This window comes from Diaporthe batatas, assembly GCF_019321695.1.
Source record: "Diaporthe batatas strain CRI 302-4 chromosome Unknown Contig00025, whole genome shotgun sequence".
In the NCBI taxonomy this organism is placed as follows: Eukaryota; Fungi; Ascomycota; class Sordariomycetes; order Diaporthales; family Diaporthaceae; genus Diaporthe; species Diaporthe batatas.
In genome coordinates, this window is record NW_025408572.1 from 353990 (window position 1) to 369636 (window position 15647).

General features: G+C 50.8%; 3 protein-coding genes across 3 annotated transcripts; 2 read left to right on the forward strand and 1 right to left on the reverse strand.

The window, feature by feature from the left end:
- Positions 1 to 395: 395 nt before the first annotated feature.
- On the forward strand, positions 396 to 4338 carry KVR01_013275 (uncharacterized protein; the record flags this gene model as incomplete). The annotated part of the gene is made up of 4 exons (XM_044791084.1): positions 396 to 2585; positions 2710 to 2913; positions 3030 to 3333; positions 3437 to 4338. 4 exons carry the CDS (start codon positions 396 to 398, stop codon positions 4336 to 4338), a joined length of 3600 nt encoding a protein of 1199 aa, XP_044637729.1.
- Positions 4339 to 10373: 6035 nt separating this feature from the next.
- Positions 10374 to 11351, forward strand: KVR01_013314 (uncharacterized protein; the record flags this gene model as incomplete). Its single annotated transcript, XM_044790622.1, has 2 exons — positions 10374 to 10572; positions 10633 to 11351. 2 exons carry the CDS (start codon positions 10374 to 10376, stop codon positions 11349 to 11351), a joined length of 918 nt encoding a protein of 305 aa, XP_044637768.1.
- Positions 11352 to 11542: 191 nt separating this feature from the next.
- KVR01_013293 (uncharacterized protein) lies at positions 11543 to 15598 on the reverse strand (the record flags this gene model as incomplete). The annotated part of the gene is made up of 6 exons (XM_044787820.1): positions 11543 to 11781; positions 11839 to 12804; positions 12869 to 13562; positions 13594 to 14279; positions 14330 to 15453; positions 15528 to 15598. 6 exons carry the CDS (start codon positions 15596 to 15598, stop codon positions 11543 to 11545), a joined length of 3780 nt encoding a protein of 1259 aa, XP_044637747.1.
- Between the last annotated feature and the right edge of the window lie 49 nt (positions 15599 to 15647).

Below are 15647 nucleotides of genomic sequence, written 5' to 3' on the forward strand. Positions count from 1 at the left end.
TTAAGACTTAAAAATAACTATTAATGTATTAATTATTATATCTATAAGCACCTAGATTATTATCATTTGGTGTCGTCATTTCGTTATTTCCTCTTATTCATTGAATATAACTTTTATTAATATATACTTATAAAATATACTTTCTCTTTAATTGTATTCTAGTTAGACTTAAACAGTATCTTAAGCATTCTAAATGTAATAGTAAAACTTTACTTTTAGTGTTAAAATTAAACTTTTCTGGAATGGTTTATTCTTCACTTCTCACTGTTGCCTTATATCCACCGCTGAGTAGCATGAAGATAATATCTCTCCACACGCAGAACGACTGTAAAAAAAAGAAATCACGAACACCTACATCTACGTATCATCCACGGACGTCGGTAATTTCCGAAAGGATGGAATCTGCAAGCTATATCAGCAGCAACGAAAATGCCGCCTTTACTCATATTCCAGCACAGCTTCCATTCGTGGATGATATGTTCCATGAATCCGTGGCAAAGTGGCCTGACAACATAGCACTTGTTTGCGCCCACCAAGACCCAGATCTCTACGATATCCCAAGCGTTGCTACACCAAGTCTTCAAGGGGTCGACGGAACTCGACCTGAGGAGAATCGTCGGTACCTGCGATGGACGTTCGAAAATCTCAAGTCCGGTGTCGACAGACTCAAGGTCGGATTGACATCTCTAGGTGTTCGGCGCGGCATGGCTGTCGTGACGTTCATGCCGAACTGTGCCGAGTATGTCCTGACGTGGTGGGCGACACGCGGAATGGGCCTGGTGATGGCGCCCATAAATCCGCGTAATCTGTCCAATAAAGAGGAGGTCGCGCACATGATTGCTACGATTATGAAGGGAACCGGAGAACAACCACCCATTTTGGTGGCATTTGAGTCTGAGCATCTCGAATCGGAACCACTCAAGAATGTTCAGGCCTTCGCCAAAATCGTTGTCTCGTCTCCGTCATCGCAGTCGCCGACTGAGAATGTGTTATTTGGGGACCTCATGTCGAGTGGAGACAAGAATGGTAATGCCACTCAAATTGGCTGCCAACACAATCAGCAGCCCACGGACGACGAGATCCTCTTCACCAGCGGCACAAGCTCGCGGCCTAAAGGGGTCAAGATCGAGCATCCCATTCTGTCATTGGGCATGTACAATTTTGCGAACACGCCCGGCTGTGAGCCCCGACCCGGCGACTTGTGGTTGGCTCTGACGCCCAACAACCATGGCATGGGGCGCGGAACGCTCACGTCGTCCATGTGCTTCGGCGGCGGGACTGTATATCCCAGCTACTACTTCGACGCGCAAGACGCTGCGGACGCGCTGCTGAGGGAGCGCTGCACACATGCGGCACTGGTGCCGACCTTGGTCAGGCTACTGGCCGATTCCGTAGGCTTGCGGCTCCGGACGGCCGCAACAGACAGAAGTCTCCTGAGGACCATTTTCCTCAGCGGCGCACCACCTACTCGAGCTGATATGCAGGAATGTGTCGACATCCTCGGCATCCAATCGATTTCATCCGTGTATGGGATGACTGAGGGGGCCGAAGCGAGTTCTCCCGCGTGTAGTGACTGGATGAAGCTGTTCAACGAGGAAGGGATGCTCTCGGTGGGAATCCCGCGCAGCCGCGGGGCGGCAATCAAGATTTGTGCGCCGGATGCTACGGGGCCTGATCGACCACCTCTGCCCCTCGGGACTCCGGGTGAGATTCACTACCACGGGCCTGAACGCCATCCTCGGTCGGCCATTTACATTGGAAAACCAGATGCAGACAACTCCACCTATACTGATGGACAAGGAAGGCGGTGGTTTGTCACAGGCGATCGGGGCGTCGTCGTCGTCGCTGACGGGAAGCAACTGTATATCATGGGTCGCTGCAAAGACATGATTGTTCGCGGCGGGGAAAACATTGCTCCTGCCGCGATCGAATCCTGTCTGGCTGATAATCCGGCGCTTGGGTCCCTGTCGATCCAGATTGTCGGGACCCCAGACGCGATCGCTGGAGAAGTCCCCGTCGCCGTTGTGGCAACAAGATCAGAGAACCTGAGGGATGTGGCAGACGAAATCCATCACACAATACTCCAGAAGATGGGCCCAATTTTCCTTCCCAGCCAGGTCATCCCGCTGGCAGCACTTGGCATCACCGAGTGGCCTCGAACATTGACAGGAAAGATTCGCAAAGCCGAGGTCGCGGACCTTGTCAACAAATTGATCAGAAGCAGCGACAAAGACGTCGATGAAGGCAGGACGCCACCGAAGAGCGGCCATGTGGCAAATGAGGTACTTGGGATTTGGGCTCGGTCGATTGGTCTCACGGAGACCAGCCTGACCACACATCAACCCCTCTCTGAGTTTGCCGACAGTCTCACGATTGCGCGAGTAATACGCAGGATCAAACGAAACATACCCGGTTGTGGCAGCCTGTCTGCTCAACAGTTGGCACAGTGCGAAACCATTCAGGCTCAAATCGACCTTGCTGTGAGAGAAGCAAGAGAGCAAGGAGATGCTCATAATGGCAAAGGTGCCAAAACCAGTCGCGTGTACCCATCAGATCAGCTCGGCCCTCCCGGTATCGAGGACATGGTAAGTCCGCTGTTCCTGCTTCTACGTCCTCATACAAACAATACGGCATATAAATGCGTTCTGAGGCCCCGTGGCACGTTATACAACAGGGAAAACGAAGTATTTCAACTAATAGAGTATACAGGTCCACCTCACCGAGCAGCCGAACTTGTTCGACCGGACCAAGAAACTAGTACTCAATACTATCAGCCAGCACGAGTTTGGTTGGGACGACGTGGAGGATATTTTCCCAGCGCAAGCTTGTGTCAGCGAGCTTGCCAGAAGTGGTGTGATTGATAGCGCCCGTTTTCACTTCGTCGATCTAATGACGGCGGAAAGTGATGTCGAGGTACGTACGATACGTCTTGTCAGACTCCATCGACACGTGTGTCAAAGACCCCCGGGCTGGAATACCATGGTCGCGTCTGGGGGCACGCATTTGTTGACCTTTTTAATCTCTCCTAGCGGGTAAAACAAGCAGTACAGACTATGCTGTGTAATAATCGCATCCTGGCTTCCTTTGTCGTTTGGGATCAGGAAGGTCAATCTGACCTCGAGCGAGAACTAGCACTCCACGTCACGCTTCGGCACGGTGAGAAGTTATTCGACCGCGTGATTCAGGTGGCAGGGGCAGTGAAGACAGTTGAAGATCTCCAACAGCTCGCAATAAATTGTCCGGAACCGGATCGAGCCCTCCTTCCAGGTATCAACTTCCGGGCGCTCATCTACACTGTCGAGGAGACATCGACTGTGGGATTGCTCTACATAGGTACGTCCTCATGCACTCAAGCTTAAGCTCTGTACTGCATGAGAGCCACCCTTCATCTACAGACCTTATTCTGACCGTGTCGAAGTCAGCCATGCTGTTCTAGATGCGAGTAGCATATGGATGTTCCAGGAGGATCTAGAGTGTATATTGTCCGCCCAGCAAGTACCACCGCACGTCAACTATAAGGTCTGGGCCGACATGTACTACTCGTTCCGCAGCTCTCCCCAGGCCCGTAGTGCCGTTGATTGGCACGCAAAATACCTGAGCGGCATCGGGAACCACCTAGACAGAGCACCGTGGCCGCCGATACCGCATCGTGGACCTCTAGATCCTACGGGGAGAAACTATCCAGCTGGCATCCAGTACTCGTTCCAAGCTCCGAACCTCGGTGCGCTGAGGAGACAATACCCGGGTTTGTCCGCGCCGGTGATCCTCAAGAGCGCCTTGGCGTTGCTCAACGTGTGGCACACGGGACACACACATGCCATATTCTCGAGCTGTGAGGATGGACGCACCAAATGGCCGTTCATGCCTGCGTTTCGCAGGACACAGAACGATGGACCCCCTGATGGTGGCTTGTTCAACGATGCTCAAGACGTCGCCGGGCCAACTATCCAGTTCGTGACTAACCTTGTAGAAGTCAGACCCTCCGAGACGGTCGTTGATTTCCTCCACCGGATGCAGGACGACCAGGTGAACTTGACAAGACACGCGCACGCGCCGTGGCCAGAAGTCGAGCAGGCTGCCGGCATGGAGCGCGGCACCATCAGGCGTATCTTCACCACGATGAAGTTCAACTGGGTGCCAGGTTTCGGCGCCCAGGCGCAGACGGAAAAGTCCAAGGAGCCCTTCCAGAATTTCAAGATCCTCGCTGCCGTGGCGCGGTGGCGGATTGGCGCTCTTTGCAGGCTCGGCCTGGGGGGCTCGCAGAATGATACCGTGGTCATGCATCTGATGGGGGATGCCCTGAGTGGGGAGCAGAAAGTGCATCTGGCCAAGAGGTAAGCAGCCAGTGGGACCAGGCATGTCTCTGGCCATTTTGATCCAGGGACTTGCTTGATACTTCGAATTTTTGTAATGCTGACATGGCTCTGCATCAAGTCTTGAAAAGATGACGAAGTGGCTGACAAAGCCCGAGCACTTCGAGGCACCTGTGGGAGGCTTCCGAGACGCAATGAGAGATGCTGCCAACGAGCCTAGAGATGGAGAGTTGGCAGAGAGAATTATTGGCAACCAAGGATTGTCATGTCTATTGCCACGGGGGAATGGTTCCCTTTAAGTATGGACCAGTGTATGGTCGGATGTAAGGTCTGCCCAATGTGGATGTTGCCAACGAAGGGGAGCGAAGAGGCTCAAGCACCATGTTAACAGTAAGCCAAGACATGGGGAGGCCGTCACCTTATTGCGCGGCGGAGTTATCAGAGTTTATACTGTCTTTACAGAGCATAACAATTAAATGGATACGCATCTTCGACAACATACAAAAGTTCATCCTGCACGTGGTCGTTGCTAAGGTCGGCTTCGTCATATCCCCTTGTCAGCCTCGCCTTCAAGGATGCCTCAGGCGTGTCCGTCTTCGTGTTGTCGGCTGTTGAGATTTTGTGGATGTTATTCGGGACGGGCGTTTTCACGGAGACTGGCTTTGGGTTCAAGAAGTCAGTTCCTGATGTAAGCGACCGCCACACAACATAAGCTCATAGCCATTTGTTGTGGGACTCTTCCCCGAATCTTGGAAGCATACTGACGGATTTCGTTGCTCAGAGGCTTCGGCCACATTATATTTTTTATTCAACTATATATTTATCTATTCATTATCTTCTCAGCTTTTAGACTAACTATTAGTTTATACTTTAAGTATAAAGTTAATAATTATTTAATATATACCTTTAAACTTATTTATATATAGAATTACTAGCTTCCTTTATAGGGTTTTTTTTTCTATTATATTCTTTATATATTATATAAAAATAGATAAATTTTTAATAATAAAGTAGTATATTTAAAGAAGGAAAATTTAATTTTTAAATATTTAAACTTTTACTTTTTTATATAGTATTTATTTAATATATAATAAATAAACTTTATTTAGCTTTTAAAAGAGTTTTAATTTTTTATAAAATTTATATAAAAGGTTTTTAAATAGGTTTATTATTATTATTTTATTATTTTATTAGTAGTTATATATTTAAAATAAAGATTATAGTTTAGCTTATTTAATAAGAATAAATCTAAATAGCTATATAATAAGTATATTAATAAGGAAAAGTTAGTTTATTAAATTTTATATTATAGATTCTTTTTTATAAGGGTTATTTTAAAACTATTTTAATCTTATTATATAACTATTTTATTAACTATTAACCCTTAAGTTACTTATATTAATAATTTTAATATAATATTATTAAGAGTAATACCTTTTAACCTTATTTATATAATATAAAGTTTAGTTATATATTTATATATTATATTCTTTTTTTATTATTATTAGTATTAAACTTTTTTAAATATTAAGTTTTAAGTATTTACTATTATATAAAGGTATTATATATATATTATATATATAGGGATTAAAAATGAAACTACTTCATTGCTCAGATGAAATATAGAGTCTTTACCCCTGAGCTCCTGCTGGACATGGCTGTCTACGGCATCACATGCATTTAAGCCGGTTATCTGCTCGGGTCGTTCTGTATCGTTGTCTTTGGCTTCAATGGTGGTGGCCTCGGTCTCGACTGCAATAATCGGACCAGTGCGAGCCTATTCTCAGGGCCCGCGCCACGGCATACACCACCATGACCTGGATTTTCCCGCTTCTGGCTTGGGAGCTCATCCAATTCCGGCGGTCCTTCTTCGTCATGCCTGATGGTCACAAGAGGTGATGTATGCACCAGTGGGGCAACGCGTTCCTTTTCTTCTCCGTCACCATTGTCTTCATCCTGGTGTTTCCGACCCTCTATGTCCCCGTCATCGACACAGTCGTGTTCATGCATATTAGCATCACTTGGGAGTGGGCAGTTGTGTTCGCTGCTGTGCTTGTCTTCATGGTGAGCTCGGAGGTCTGGAAGTGGTCCAAACGGGTTTATTTTAGACGCGTGGCGCCGCCCATCACCGCCGGTATTACCGGGGCAGGAGAGGCTCCCGCTGCTGTATAAATCTTCGAACATGCATGGTTCCTGAGGCGATACTGCTGATGGTGCCATTCGTCATCGTGATCATGAATGAATGGTCATTGAGAGGAATTCGAGCGAGAAGAACTTTAAAAGTGCGAGGTGACCCAAGACCTGCCAAGAGATGTGAAATAGGCGGCTGCTCAGCATAACTTAGAGATTGTTCGCTTATCTCCGGGGAAGTGCCGCGTTGTAACCCTGCATGCTTACTTAATTTTCCGTTTGTCCTACCCCTCGCTTCAGCGTCGCAAGATCCAACCTCCTGAAGTCCCGTGTGTCAACTGGTTTTGTAGACTACTCAATAAGGATTGGCCTACCTAGGTACCAAAACGCGAGGTGCAACCGCCCGGGCGACCACAAAGTGATCCAGGCATTGCCGTTGTCCATATCCTGAGTTGGTATTAATATCCACGCCATAATTCGGCCAACCAGCAAATGGAGCCCTCTGTCTCCAGTCAGTGAAGCTGTATGTCGAGACAGTGACTGTCATCCTGACTCCTGCGATATGGGGGACGACAGGAAGTTCACCTCGGCAGCCGCCGACCCAAGATTATGTGAACAATGCTGGAAGCTGGACCTGTCTATGGCTGGAAGGAATCTGTCAGCCGAGCGGCAAGCTCTGGCTGAGCGAGCCGGGGCGTCGGGACGTTACACGCCCATGACCGACGTCGGGGTGCGCGTGGCCTGCATTGGCAACCTGTCTCGCACCAAGGAAAAAACTGACTGCCCTCTGTGCCACATTTTCCTAAGGGACAGAGAACATGGCGGATCTCCAGGATCCTCTCAGTCTCAGCAGGACGGGCAAGATCGGTTCCTGTATGCTTTCTCAGGGCAATATTGCTTTCAAGAGGCCGGCATGGGCTTGGAGCAGAATTTCCTTGTTGTCCGTCCGGACCTTGATGGGGACCAGACATATGGCATGGACCCGGTGTTTGTCAACAACCGCCAAATTCACGGAATAAATCACAAATTACACCCAGACTTTACACGCCGTAATCAACGCTACATCGTCTGTCAGGCCACTTCAAATTTATCGAGGTCTTGCGGTCTTCAACCAAGAGCTATCGCAGCAAAGCTTGATATTTCTGTTCTGAAGAATTGGTTACAGGCATGTCTAGCGTCCCATCAGCCCTGCCGTGCTGCAATGAAACGACAGGACATCATCCCTCCTGGCATGCGACTTATCGACTGCGAATCGAGGACAGTTTCCGATGCGGGGGGCATCGGCCTAGCCACTTTGCCATCCTACGTGGCATTAAGCTATGTCTGGGGGGCTGTATTCCACCCACCTATACAGCCAAGTGGGAGTCTTCCCGACCAGCTACCACAAGTCATCGAGGACGCAATTCACGTGACATTGACTACTGGATATCGGTATCTCTGGGTTGATCAATATTGCATCGATCAGACCAACAGTCCCCATAAAGCCCAGCAAATCAAGCTCATGGATCGAATCTACAGCGGCGCAGCTTGGACAATAGTCGACGGCGCTGGTATGGATGCTGATCATGGTCTCATTGGAATCAGTAGAGTTCGTTCGGAACATCTTGGACCTATTCACACGAAGGGCGGGATCCAAGTCTTTCACTGGCCCTCTTATTCGGCGGAGGTATTAGACGAATCAAAGTGGGCTACTCGAGCTTGGACCTACCAGGAGGCTTTCTTTTCCCAGCGCATTGTGATTTTTACGATGACAGGCCTGTACTTTGAATGCCAGTCGACCTACGAAAATGAAGGATTGGTTCGATATGAGGACTTCCCAATACCAGAACCTATCCTTGACAGTCGAAGAAGTTTCGGTTCTTTGTCTCCAAAGTACAGCTATGGGCCGCTGACACGGTCAATGGAGCCGTGGAGGCCGACAGATGGAGAAGGAAATCTCGACAGTGCGAGCGCCATTAACGACTTCTGGCAACGCGTAAAAGAGTACACCTGTCGACAAATGACATTCCCCGAAGACTCCCTTGCCGCCTTTCGCGGCGTTCTTCAATTTTACGTCCGTGGCACGCCGAATGACCAAGGGGAAACGACATTATCTAGCGTTTATGGAATACCTTTTTCCATCCCATCACCAACTCCCAGCGCAGGAACATCTGACGAACTGTCTCTGGGTCTATGCTGGAGCCATGCACACTGCAAGACGAGTTGCCGAAGGCCATCGCTTCCCTCTTGGTCCTGGGCGGGCTGGATGGGCCAAGTTCACGGCGGCAGCGACGATCGCGTCGAGTCTTTGTTGCGTGGCATATCTTTCGAGACACTTCACAGCGATGGGTCATATCTCCGCAAGCCTTGGTACAATATGAGGGGCGAGGATTTCTTTAAGATTCTCGTGCTGGAAGGGAATGTACTACCACATGATGCACTTTCCAGGACGGAGAGCGGCCACTGGAACGCATTGCGATTGGGCCCTCATGCCAGGTTTGATTTGGATGAAGACGTCCCACATGAGGCGATCCTACAAGGTTTGCAGGGGCGCACGTACGTTATCGTGCCTGTAGCTCTTCTTACCAGCCACAAGGCACAGGGTGGACCGTACTATTCCGTAAGAATGCTCCTTCTTAGACGAAGCCAGGATTTCTTCGAAAGAGTTGGTCTGTTTATTTTGGGAAGCAGCGTCATCTCTTTCAAACTGACCAGCCTTATTAACGAAGGGAAGACGATGTGGGACACGGTCACGTTAAGGATCATCTAGAGCACCCGTTAGACCCCCTGGAGCGCGGCAAAGCAGAAACTCCTATCAGCTCTTGGCCTTAATATCAGATGAACATGATCCTGTTTAAGCTATACGCAGTGCCTGAATGATTGACGACGGCGAGTCAGGCATCAACCACACATCGGCAATTATGGTTACTACAAGCTTATTAATTACAGCTCGGTAGGGATGGAATTATGCGACTGGCCCTCCAGGGCGCCTGACTCGGTCATCCCTAGTGTAGTTCGCCGTCTGGGGAAAACGAAACGGTTATTAGCCACTCTAGTTGAGTCTGACATATGCACGGATATTCGATTCACAGCAAAAAATGCACCCCATGCTACCTACTGCCTAGGGACGACGCTGTACAAATGCCTACCTAGGTAAATTTCCCGTCTACGTTGCTGGAATGCACTAGCCTTCACGAAAAACTCGTAGCAAATATAATCTTTACCGTCAATTTTCAAGGTCTTTTCACATGTCGACTTTGACCGGGGAGGGACTGGGTTTCATTTTCCCCAGACAGCGCCTGTTTCTTGTTTATTCGAAATTGGGAGGGCGCCCGGGCGGCCGTGGCGGTACCCTTAATAAGTTGTAGCTCAGCCTTCAGCCACGATGCACGTGCTTGAAGGCCAAGGCCGCTAGAAGGCTAGAGTTTAAAGTTGAGCCGCGATGGTACAGGGTAGACCCCTAATCTTTGTCAAAGAGTGACTTCCAAGAGGCTAGAAATGGATGCCCCGGCTACCTTGAAACTATAAAAAGGAACATAGTAGTACTAGGTTCTAAGGTAGGATTACTAGGAAAGTAAAGTACTTAGGTTTAATATGACGGTAGTGAGCGTAACGGTATAGAAGTCACCGTTTAAGAGTAGAAAGAGAAGATCTGATTGGTCTGTTAAGGTTGTATTTTTTCATGGGTGAAGTCCCCGAGTGACAAAGTTTAGGGGTGAATCCTGTAATTATAGGACGGAAAATGCTTGGCATACAAGGAGGGAGGGTTGGCATAAGCGATATCAACAACCTTGGAACATGGCGCGGGTCATCTGAATATATAAACGAGGCACGATTGTCGGCTGTCACGATAACTTCTGGACAGCATTCTTTCTCTTCTGCGTCAACATTCACTTTTATCCAGAACTAGTACTTTCATTAAAGTTTAAATTGACCTTCTTCGATACCAAGATGGTTTCCAGGGCATGCGCTTTCTTCTTGCTTGGGGCTGCCCAGGTGTACGCTCAGCAAGCACTCCGAGTAATTTCTTTCAACATCCGATACGACAACAGCGATCTGGGCTTTGGTGATGCTGAACAAGGCTGGCTGGGTTTGACATGCGCCAGCGATCAAACCTTATGCCGCGCACCGGGTGTCATTGGCACTCTGGGTAAGCTCCACCCATGCTATCTTATAGGAGATGACTTCAACGCTAACCCCATCTCTGCAGTTAATCAAACCGCCGAGGTCTCAAACGTTGCTGTCGTGGGTCTGCAGGAGGTACTGGACAACCAACTGAACGACATCATGACCGCACTGGGCTCCAACTGGGCCAGCATCGGCGTGGGCCGCGACGACGGGAAGAGCAAAGGAGAATTCAACCCCATCATCTACCGCAAGGACGTCTTCGAAGCAGAGCACTCAGAGACAAAGTGGCTCTCCCTCACGCCAGACTCGCCCTCCAAGGACTGGGGCTCGGGCAGCACCCGGCTCGTCGAGATCGCCGTGTTCAAGCACATCGCGACCGGGAGAAGGTTTATCCACGCCAACACGCACCTGGACAATGCCAGCGGCGAGGCCAGGACCAACCAGATCGGCGTGGCCGTCGACATGATCAAGGCCGTCGACACCAAGTTCGGGCCCAACCTGCCCGTTACGCTGACTGGCGACTTTAACGCCGCCGAGAGCGATGCAGCATACAAGACCCTGGTCAACGAGAAGTACGTCGACGACCTGTTTAAGGTTGCGTCGTCAGCCCAGCGCAGTGGGCAGACGGCAACATTTACCGGCTTCAGCGACGAGTTCTCTTCGCGTATCGATTACATCTGGATTGGTCCCCAGGGCAAGAAGGCGTTTTCGGTGAATGGGTACAAGACCTTGGACAACTTTGTGAGTGGGGTCAAGATCAGCGATCACAGGCCTGTGGTTGGGGACGTCACCTTGAACTAGAGATTTCCATGACTTGATTTGGCATTGTACTTTTTAAACGCTGGATCTTGAGAGTCTACCACTGTATAAACATGCCACACAGTTTTATGTGTGCGGGGATGAGAAACGAAATCACTTAATAGCATGATACCAAATTTAACCTTCTTCATACCACTGCCTTCTCCGAAGATACGTCTGCAAACATCGACTCCTCAGTTCCCAGTTCTGACCAAGACAAGTGGTTTCCCGGCTTGAACTATATCGTTCGGCTGAATCAGAACCTTCTCGATCTTTGAGCCCGCAAAGCGATCGTCGACACCGACATTGATCTCCATCTTCATCGCTTCAAGAATTGTAGCCACTTGTCCCTTCTCCAGCACCTGGCCTTCTTCTACAAGCACCTTCCACACATTTGCGTTGACGGGTGCTTCAATAGCCTCGATGTTTGGATCTTGAGTACTCGTTAGCAGTTGGTGGACCAAGAATCACTCCATTGGGTTTCACTCACCATCCAACAAAGACTGGATGCTCTCCATGGACACACCGCTTGCTTTCTTCTCCTCGTCCCATTTAGCCAGCAGCTCCTTCTCAAGCCTCACCATCTTCTCTTGAGCCTCTTCTTGCTTCTTCTTGATAATCACGACTTCGTCCTTGACGCTCTCCAGCAGCTCGTTGTGTCGCTTCATATCAAACGTCGTGGGCTCAACCCTGAACTCGTACCTGCCACTCCTGAAGAGCGCAATCTCACGATCATACTCCTCCTCGCTCACCTCATAGAATGTTATAATGTCCATGTCCTCATACAACCACGGCCGATCCTTCGAAAAGCCCTTCTTGTAACCTAGCTTGTCACATGAAGGGAGAGTCAAGCCATTGAGCATGTATCCGCCCGGAGAGTCAACCGGATAGATGGCAAGGCATGACCCGCCCCATGAGATCGTGCCTTCCGGGGTGAATGTCCTGGACGGGTTCATCTTCGGGCTGTTGAGACGGTGGCGTGGGTCCGCTGGCAGGCCCAAGGGAAGAGCCATGAAGAAACCAACACCGATGCACACGAATTCGGCAGTCAACCAAAGCTTGCGGAATTCCTCCGGGGTTATGGCGTTGTTCTCAGCGACGAATTTGAAGTTATCCGGGAGGTAGCTCGCGTATGGTCTCTGGTTCGCCATATACCGCTCGATTGACTCTGTCAGCCGGGGGTGAGTGAACGTCACGGGCAGCCTGAACGTGCGGTTCGGCATCGTGATGGAGCTCAGGTCGCCAAGCTCGTCTTCCAGCGCCTCAAGATGATCCAACAGTTGAGCCTGTGGAATCGCTAGCCCGTTGTAGTAGATCATCATGGAATTTCCGATGCAAACTGTGTTATAGATGCCTTCGCCGGTTGCGGAAAAGCGAATGGGTCCGGTGCCAGCTTCGAGTCTGCGTTTGAGAGCTGTGATGCGGCATTTATGGTTGATGTCGAAAGATCCATGCCCTACCAAGTAAGCAGTGTCAGTGATGGAAACATAGTGCGTTGGACCCTGCTGTGGTCAACCTACCATAATCGACCAACAAGTAGTCGTCTCCCCCCTGACGGTAGGAGATGCGTGGCCTGCTCGATGTTTCCTCGGAGAACCTAATAAGAGCCGGTTGTACTGAAGAAGGTGCTTTTAGGATAGACGTGGCGTCTAGGCTTTGCACAGTCTCAAATGAGCCAGAATCCAGCCACTTGGCAATCTTGTCGACAAAAGCGTCGTTCGCCTTCCGGGACCAGAGGGCTTCTTCCAACGAAACTGGAACGAACTTGACCGTGTTTCCGGCGCGCAGCTGTCCCACTTTCCAGTAGTCCGCCTTCACAACAGTGAAAGGGCAGACAAAACCCCCGAAGTCCGGGCAGTCATTGGGAAAGATCACCGGCTCGTCTCCTGTGAAATTAATGCCCCCGATAGGGTAGCCGTACTCGATCACGTTGCTAGGGTGCGAGCCGCCTTCTCCGCCCGATGTCCTGGCCCATTTAGGCCGAGGTCCAATGAGCCGGATGCCTCCTCGAGCAGCGTTGTGGGATACCTCCCAGTCCGTATTGTAGAACATATCGATGTCCTCGGGAGCTAGGAACTCTTCGCAGTATGGCCCGTGCATTACATGCAGAACCCAGTGTTCCTCATGCTTCGGCAAAATGCTCTCTGGTATCGACATCGGGTGGCTCGCTTCTGGCTCAGGAGGAAGTGTGTCCACGATGCGGAGCATGTCTCCCTATGAATATTACGGCATTAGTAAACAAAACCAATGTGAAACCAGAACTGATGAAATGCCAATGACTAACCGTTGCCAATGGGCGACCTTGATATCCACCAACCAAGGTCAGCGGCACAGTGGCCTTGGATCCAAACCACTCCGCAACATTCAGAAAGCCGCCGTAAACCGCGAGGTACGACCTGCACCCAGCATTCGATAAACTCTTCCCGATTGTCAAGCGCTGCCCCGCAGCTATCCTTACTCTCTGCCACATCGGAAAATCCTTGCCGTCGAGCGTGGCTGAGATGGCAGCGCCCGTGAGAGAAACGACCGCATCCGCCAAGAATCTGAGGTCAGGTCCAGTGAGCGTGATCTCGAGGCCCTCTTTTCCAAGCGGGTTACCAACAAGGGCATTGCCTATCTGAAAGGAAATCGGGTCCATCGGCCCGCCGTGTCCAAAGCCCTTGCCGATTGTTGGCCGGCCTGGATAGTCTTCGACGAGAGTGTAGGAGCCTCCGGCAAGTACGTCGATGGCTGGGGGGCGGAAGTCAAAGGTGGAAAGGAACTGAGTGATTGTGTTGCCGGACTCAAATTCTGGGGATTCCAGTATTGCAAGGAGGAAATCGAGATTGGTTGGGGGCCCACATATGGACGACTTTGAGAGAACCGTTTTGAGCTCCTCGACAGCCTCCGATCTGCTTTGTGCGTGGTGGAGCACCTTCGCCAACAAGGGATCTGGTGGAAGTTGTCAGCGACTGCGCATACGATAAGAGACGTCGACCTACCATAATTAGGACTGATGGTTATTCCAGCTCGGACCCAGGTGTCGACACGCGTTCCAGGAAGCTCATGGAAGATGACCTGCTGCAACAGTCCTGGAGAAGGGGCATAGTCTCTTGCCGGGTTCTCAGCGTAGACTCGCACTTCGATAGCATGCCCCTTTGGTTCTTGACATGATCTCGAGAGGTTTTCCACAACCGTGGTGTCCAATCCTCCTTTCCCTGCCAACTGCGTATCAGCCTGGCGGAGCATTAACTCCACCAGGTCAACTCCATAGACCATCTCCGTGACACCGTGCTCCACCTGCAATCTGGTATTCATCTCCAGAAAGAAGAAAGCACCACTCTCATCATCAACCAAGAACTCCAGGGTCCCTGCACTTGCATATTTGACAGACTCTGCAAGCGATATAGCAGCAGCACAGAGCTGCCCCCGCAGCTCGGGCCTCTTCTGCGCCACGAATGGACTGGGACACTCCTCAATCACCTTCTGGTGCCTGCGCTGGATACTACACTCCCTCTCACCCAGCGCCGCGACCTTACCCTGGCCATTACCAAACACCTGCACCTCGATGTGGTGCGCAGCTGGGTAGTACTTCTCCAAGAACACACCGGCGTTCTTGAACAGCGCAGCCCCGCGGGACTGCACCGTCTCGAACGCCTTCCTCAGCTGGCCCTCGTCACCACAGGTCTGCAGCCCCATCCCGCCCCCGCCGGCCGTGGACTTGAGCATCACAGGATACCCGAGCCCGTCCGCCGCGCGTGCTGCAGCATCAGCGTCGTCCAGCAGCCCCTGCGTGCCGGGGACGACGGGCACGCCGGCTGCTAGGGCCAGCTCCCGCGCCGTGTGCTTGAGCCCGAACTGCTCGATGCCCTCTGGGCTCGGGCCGACGAAGCACTGGCCTGCTGCGGCGACGGACCGGGCGAAGCTGGCATCCTCGGACAGGAACCCGTAGCCGGGGATGATGGCCTGCGCGCCGGCGTCCCTGGCTTTCTGGATGATCTGGTCGCCGTCGAGGTAGGCTCTTGTGGCGTCGCCCTCCAGGAGGAAGGAAATGTCTGCCTCGGCGACGTGTTGCGAGGCTGAATCTGGCTCTGTGTAGATGGCTACGGTCTTGATTCCCAGGTGTCTTGACAGGGACATGTTAGCAAATTCGAGCAGGTATGGGGTATGGCATGTGTTGCCTGGTGGCCGCGAGCTTACCTTGCTGTCTTGATGATCCGGACTGCTATCTCGCCCCTGTTTGCGATCAAGAGTGTTGTGAGCTGCTCCATTGTTGCAATGTGGTCCAGAAACCCGTGATTTGGCCAGATTCCATCAAGC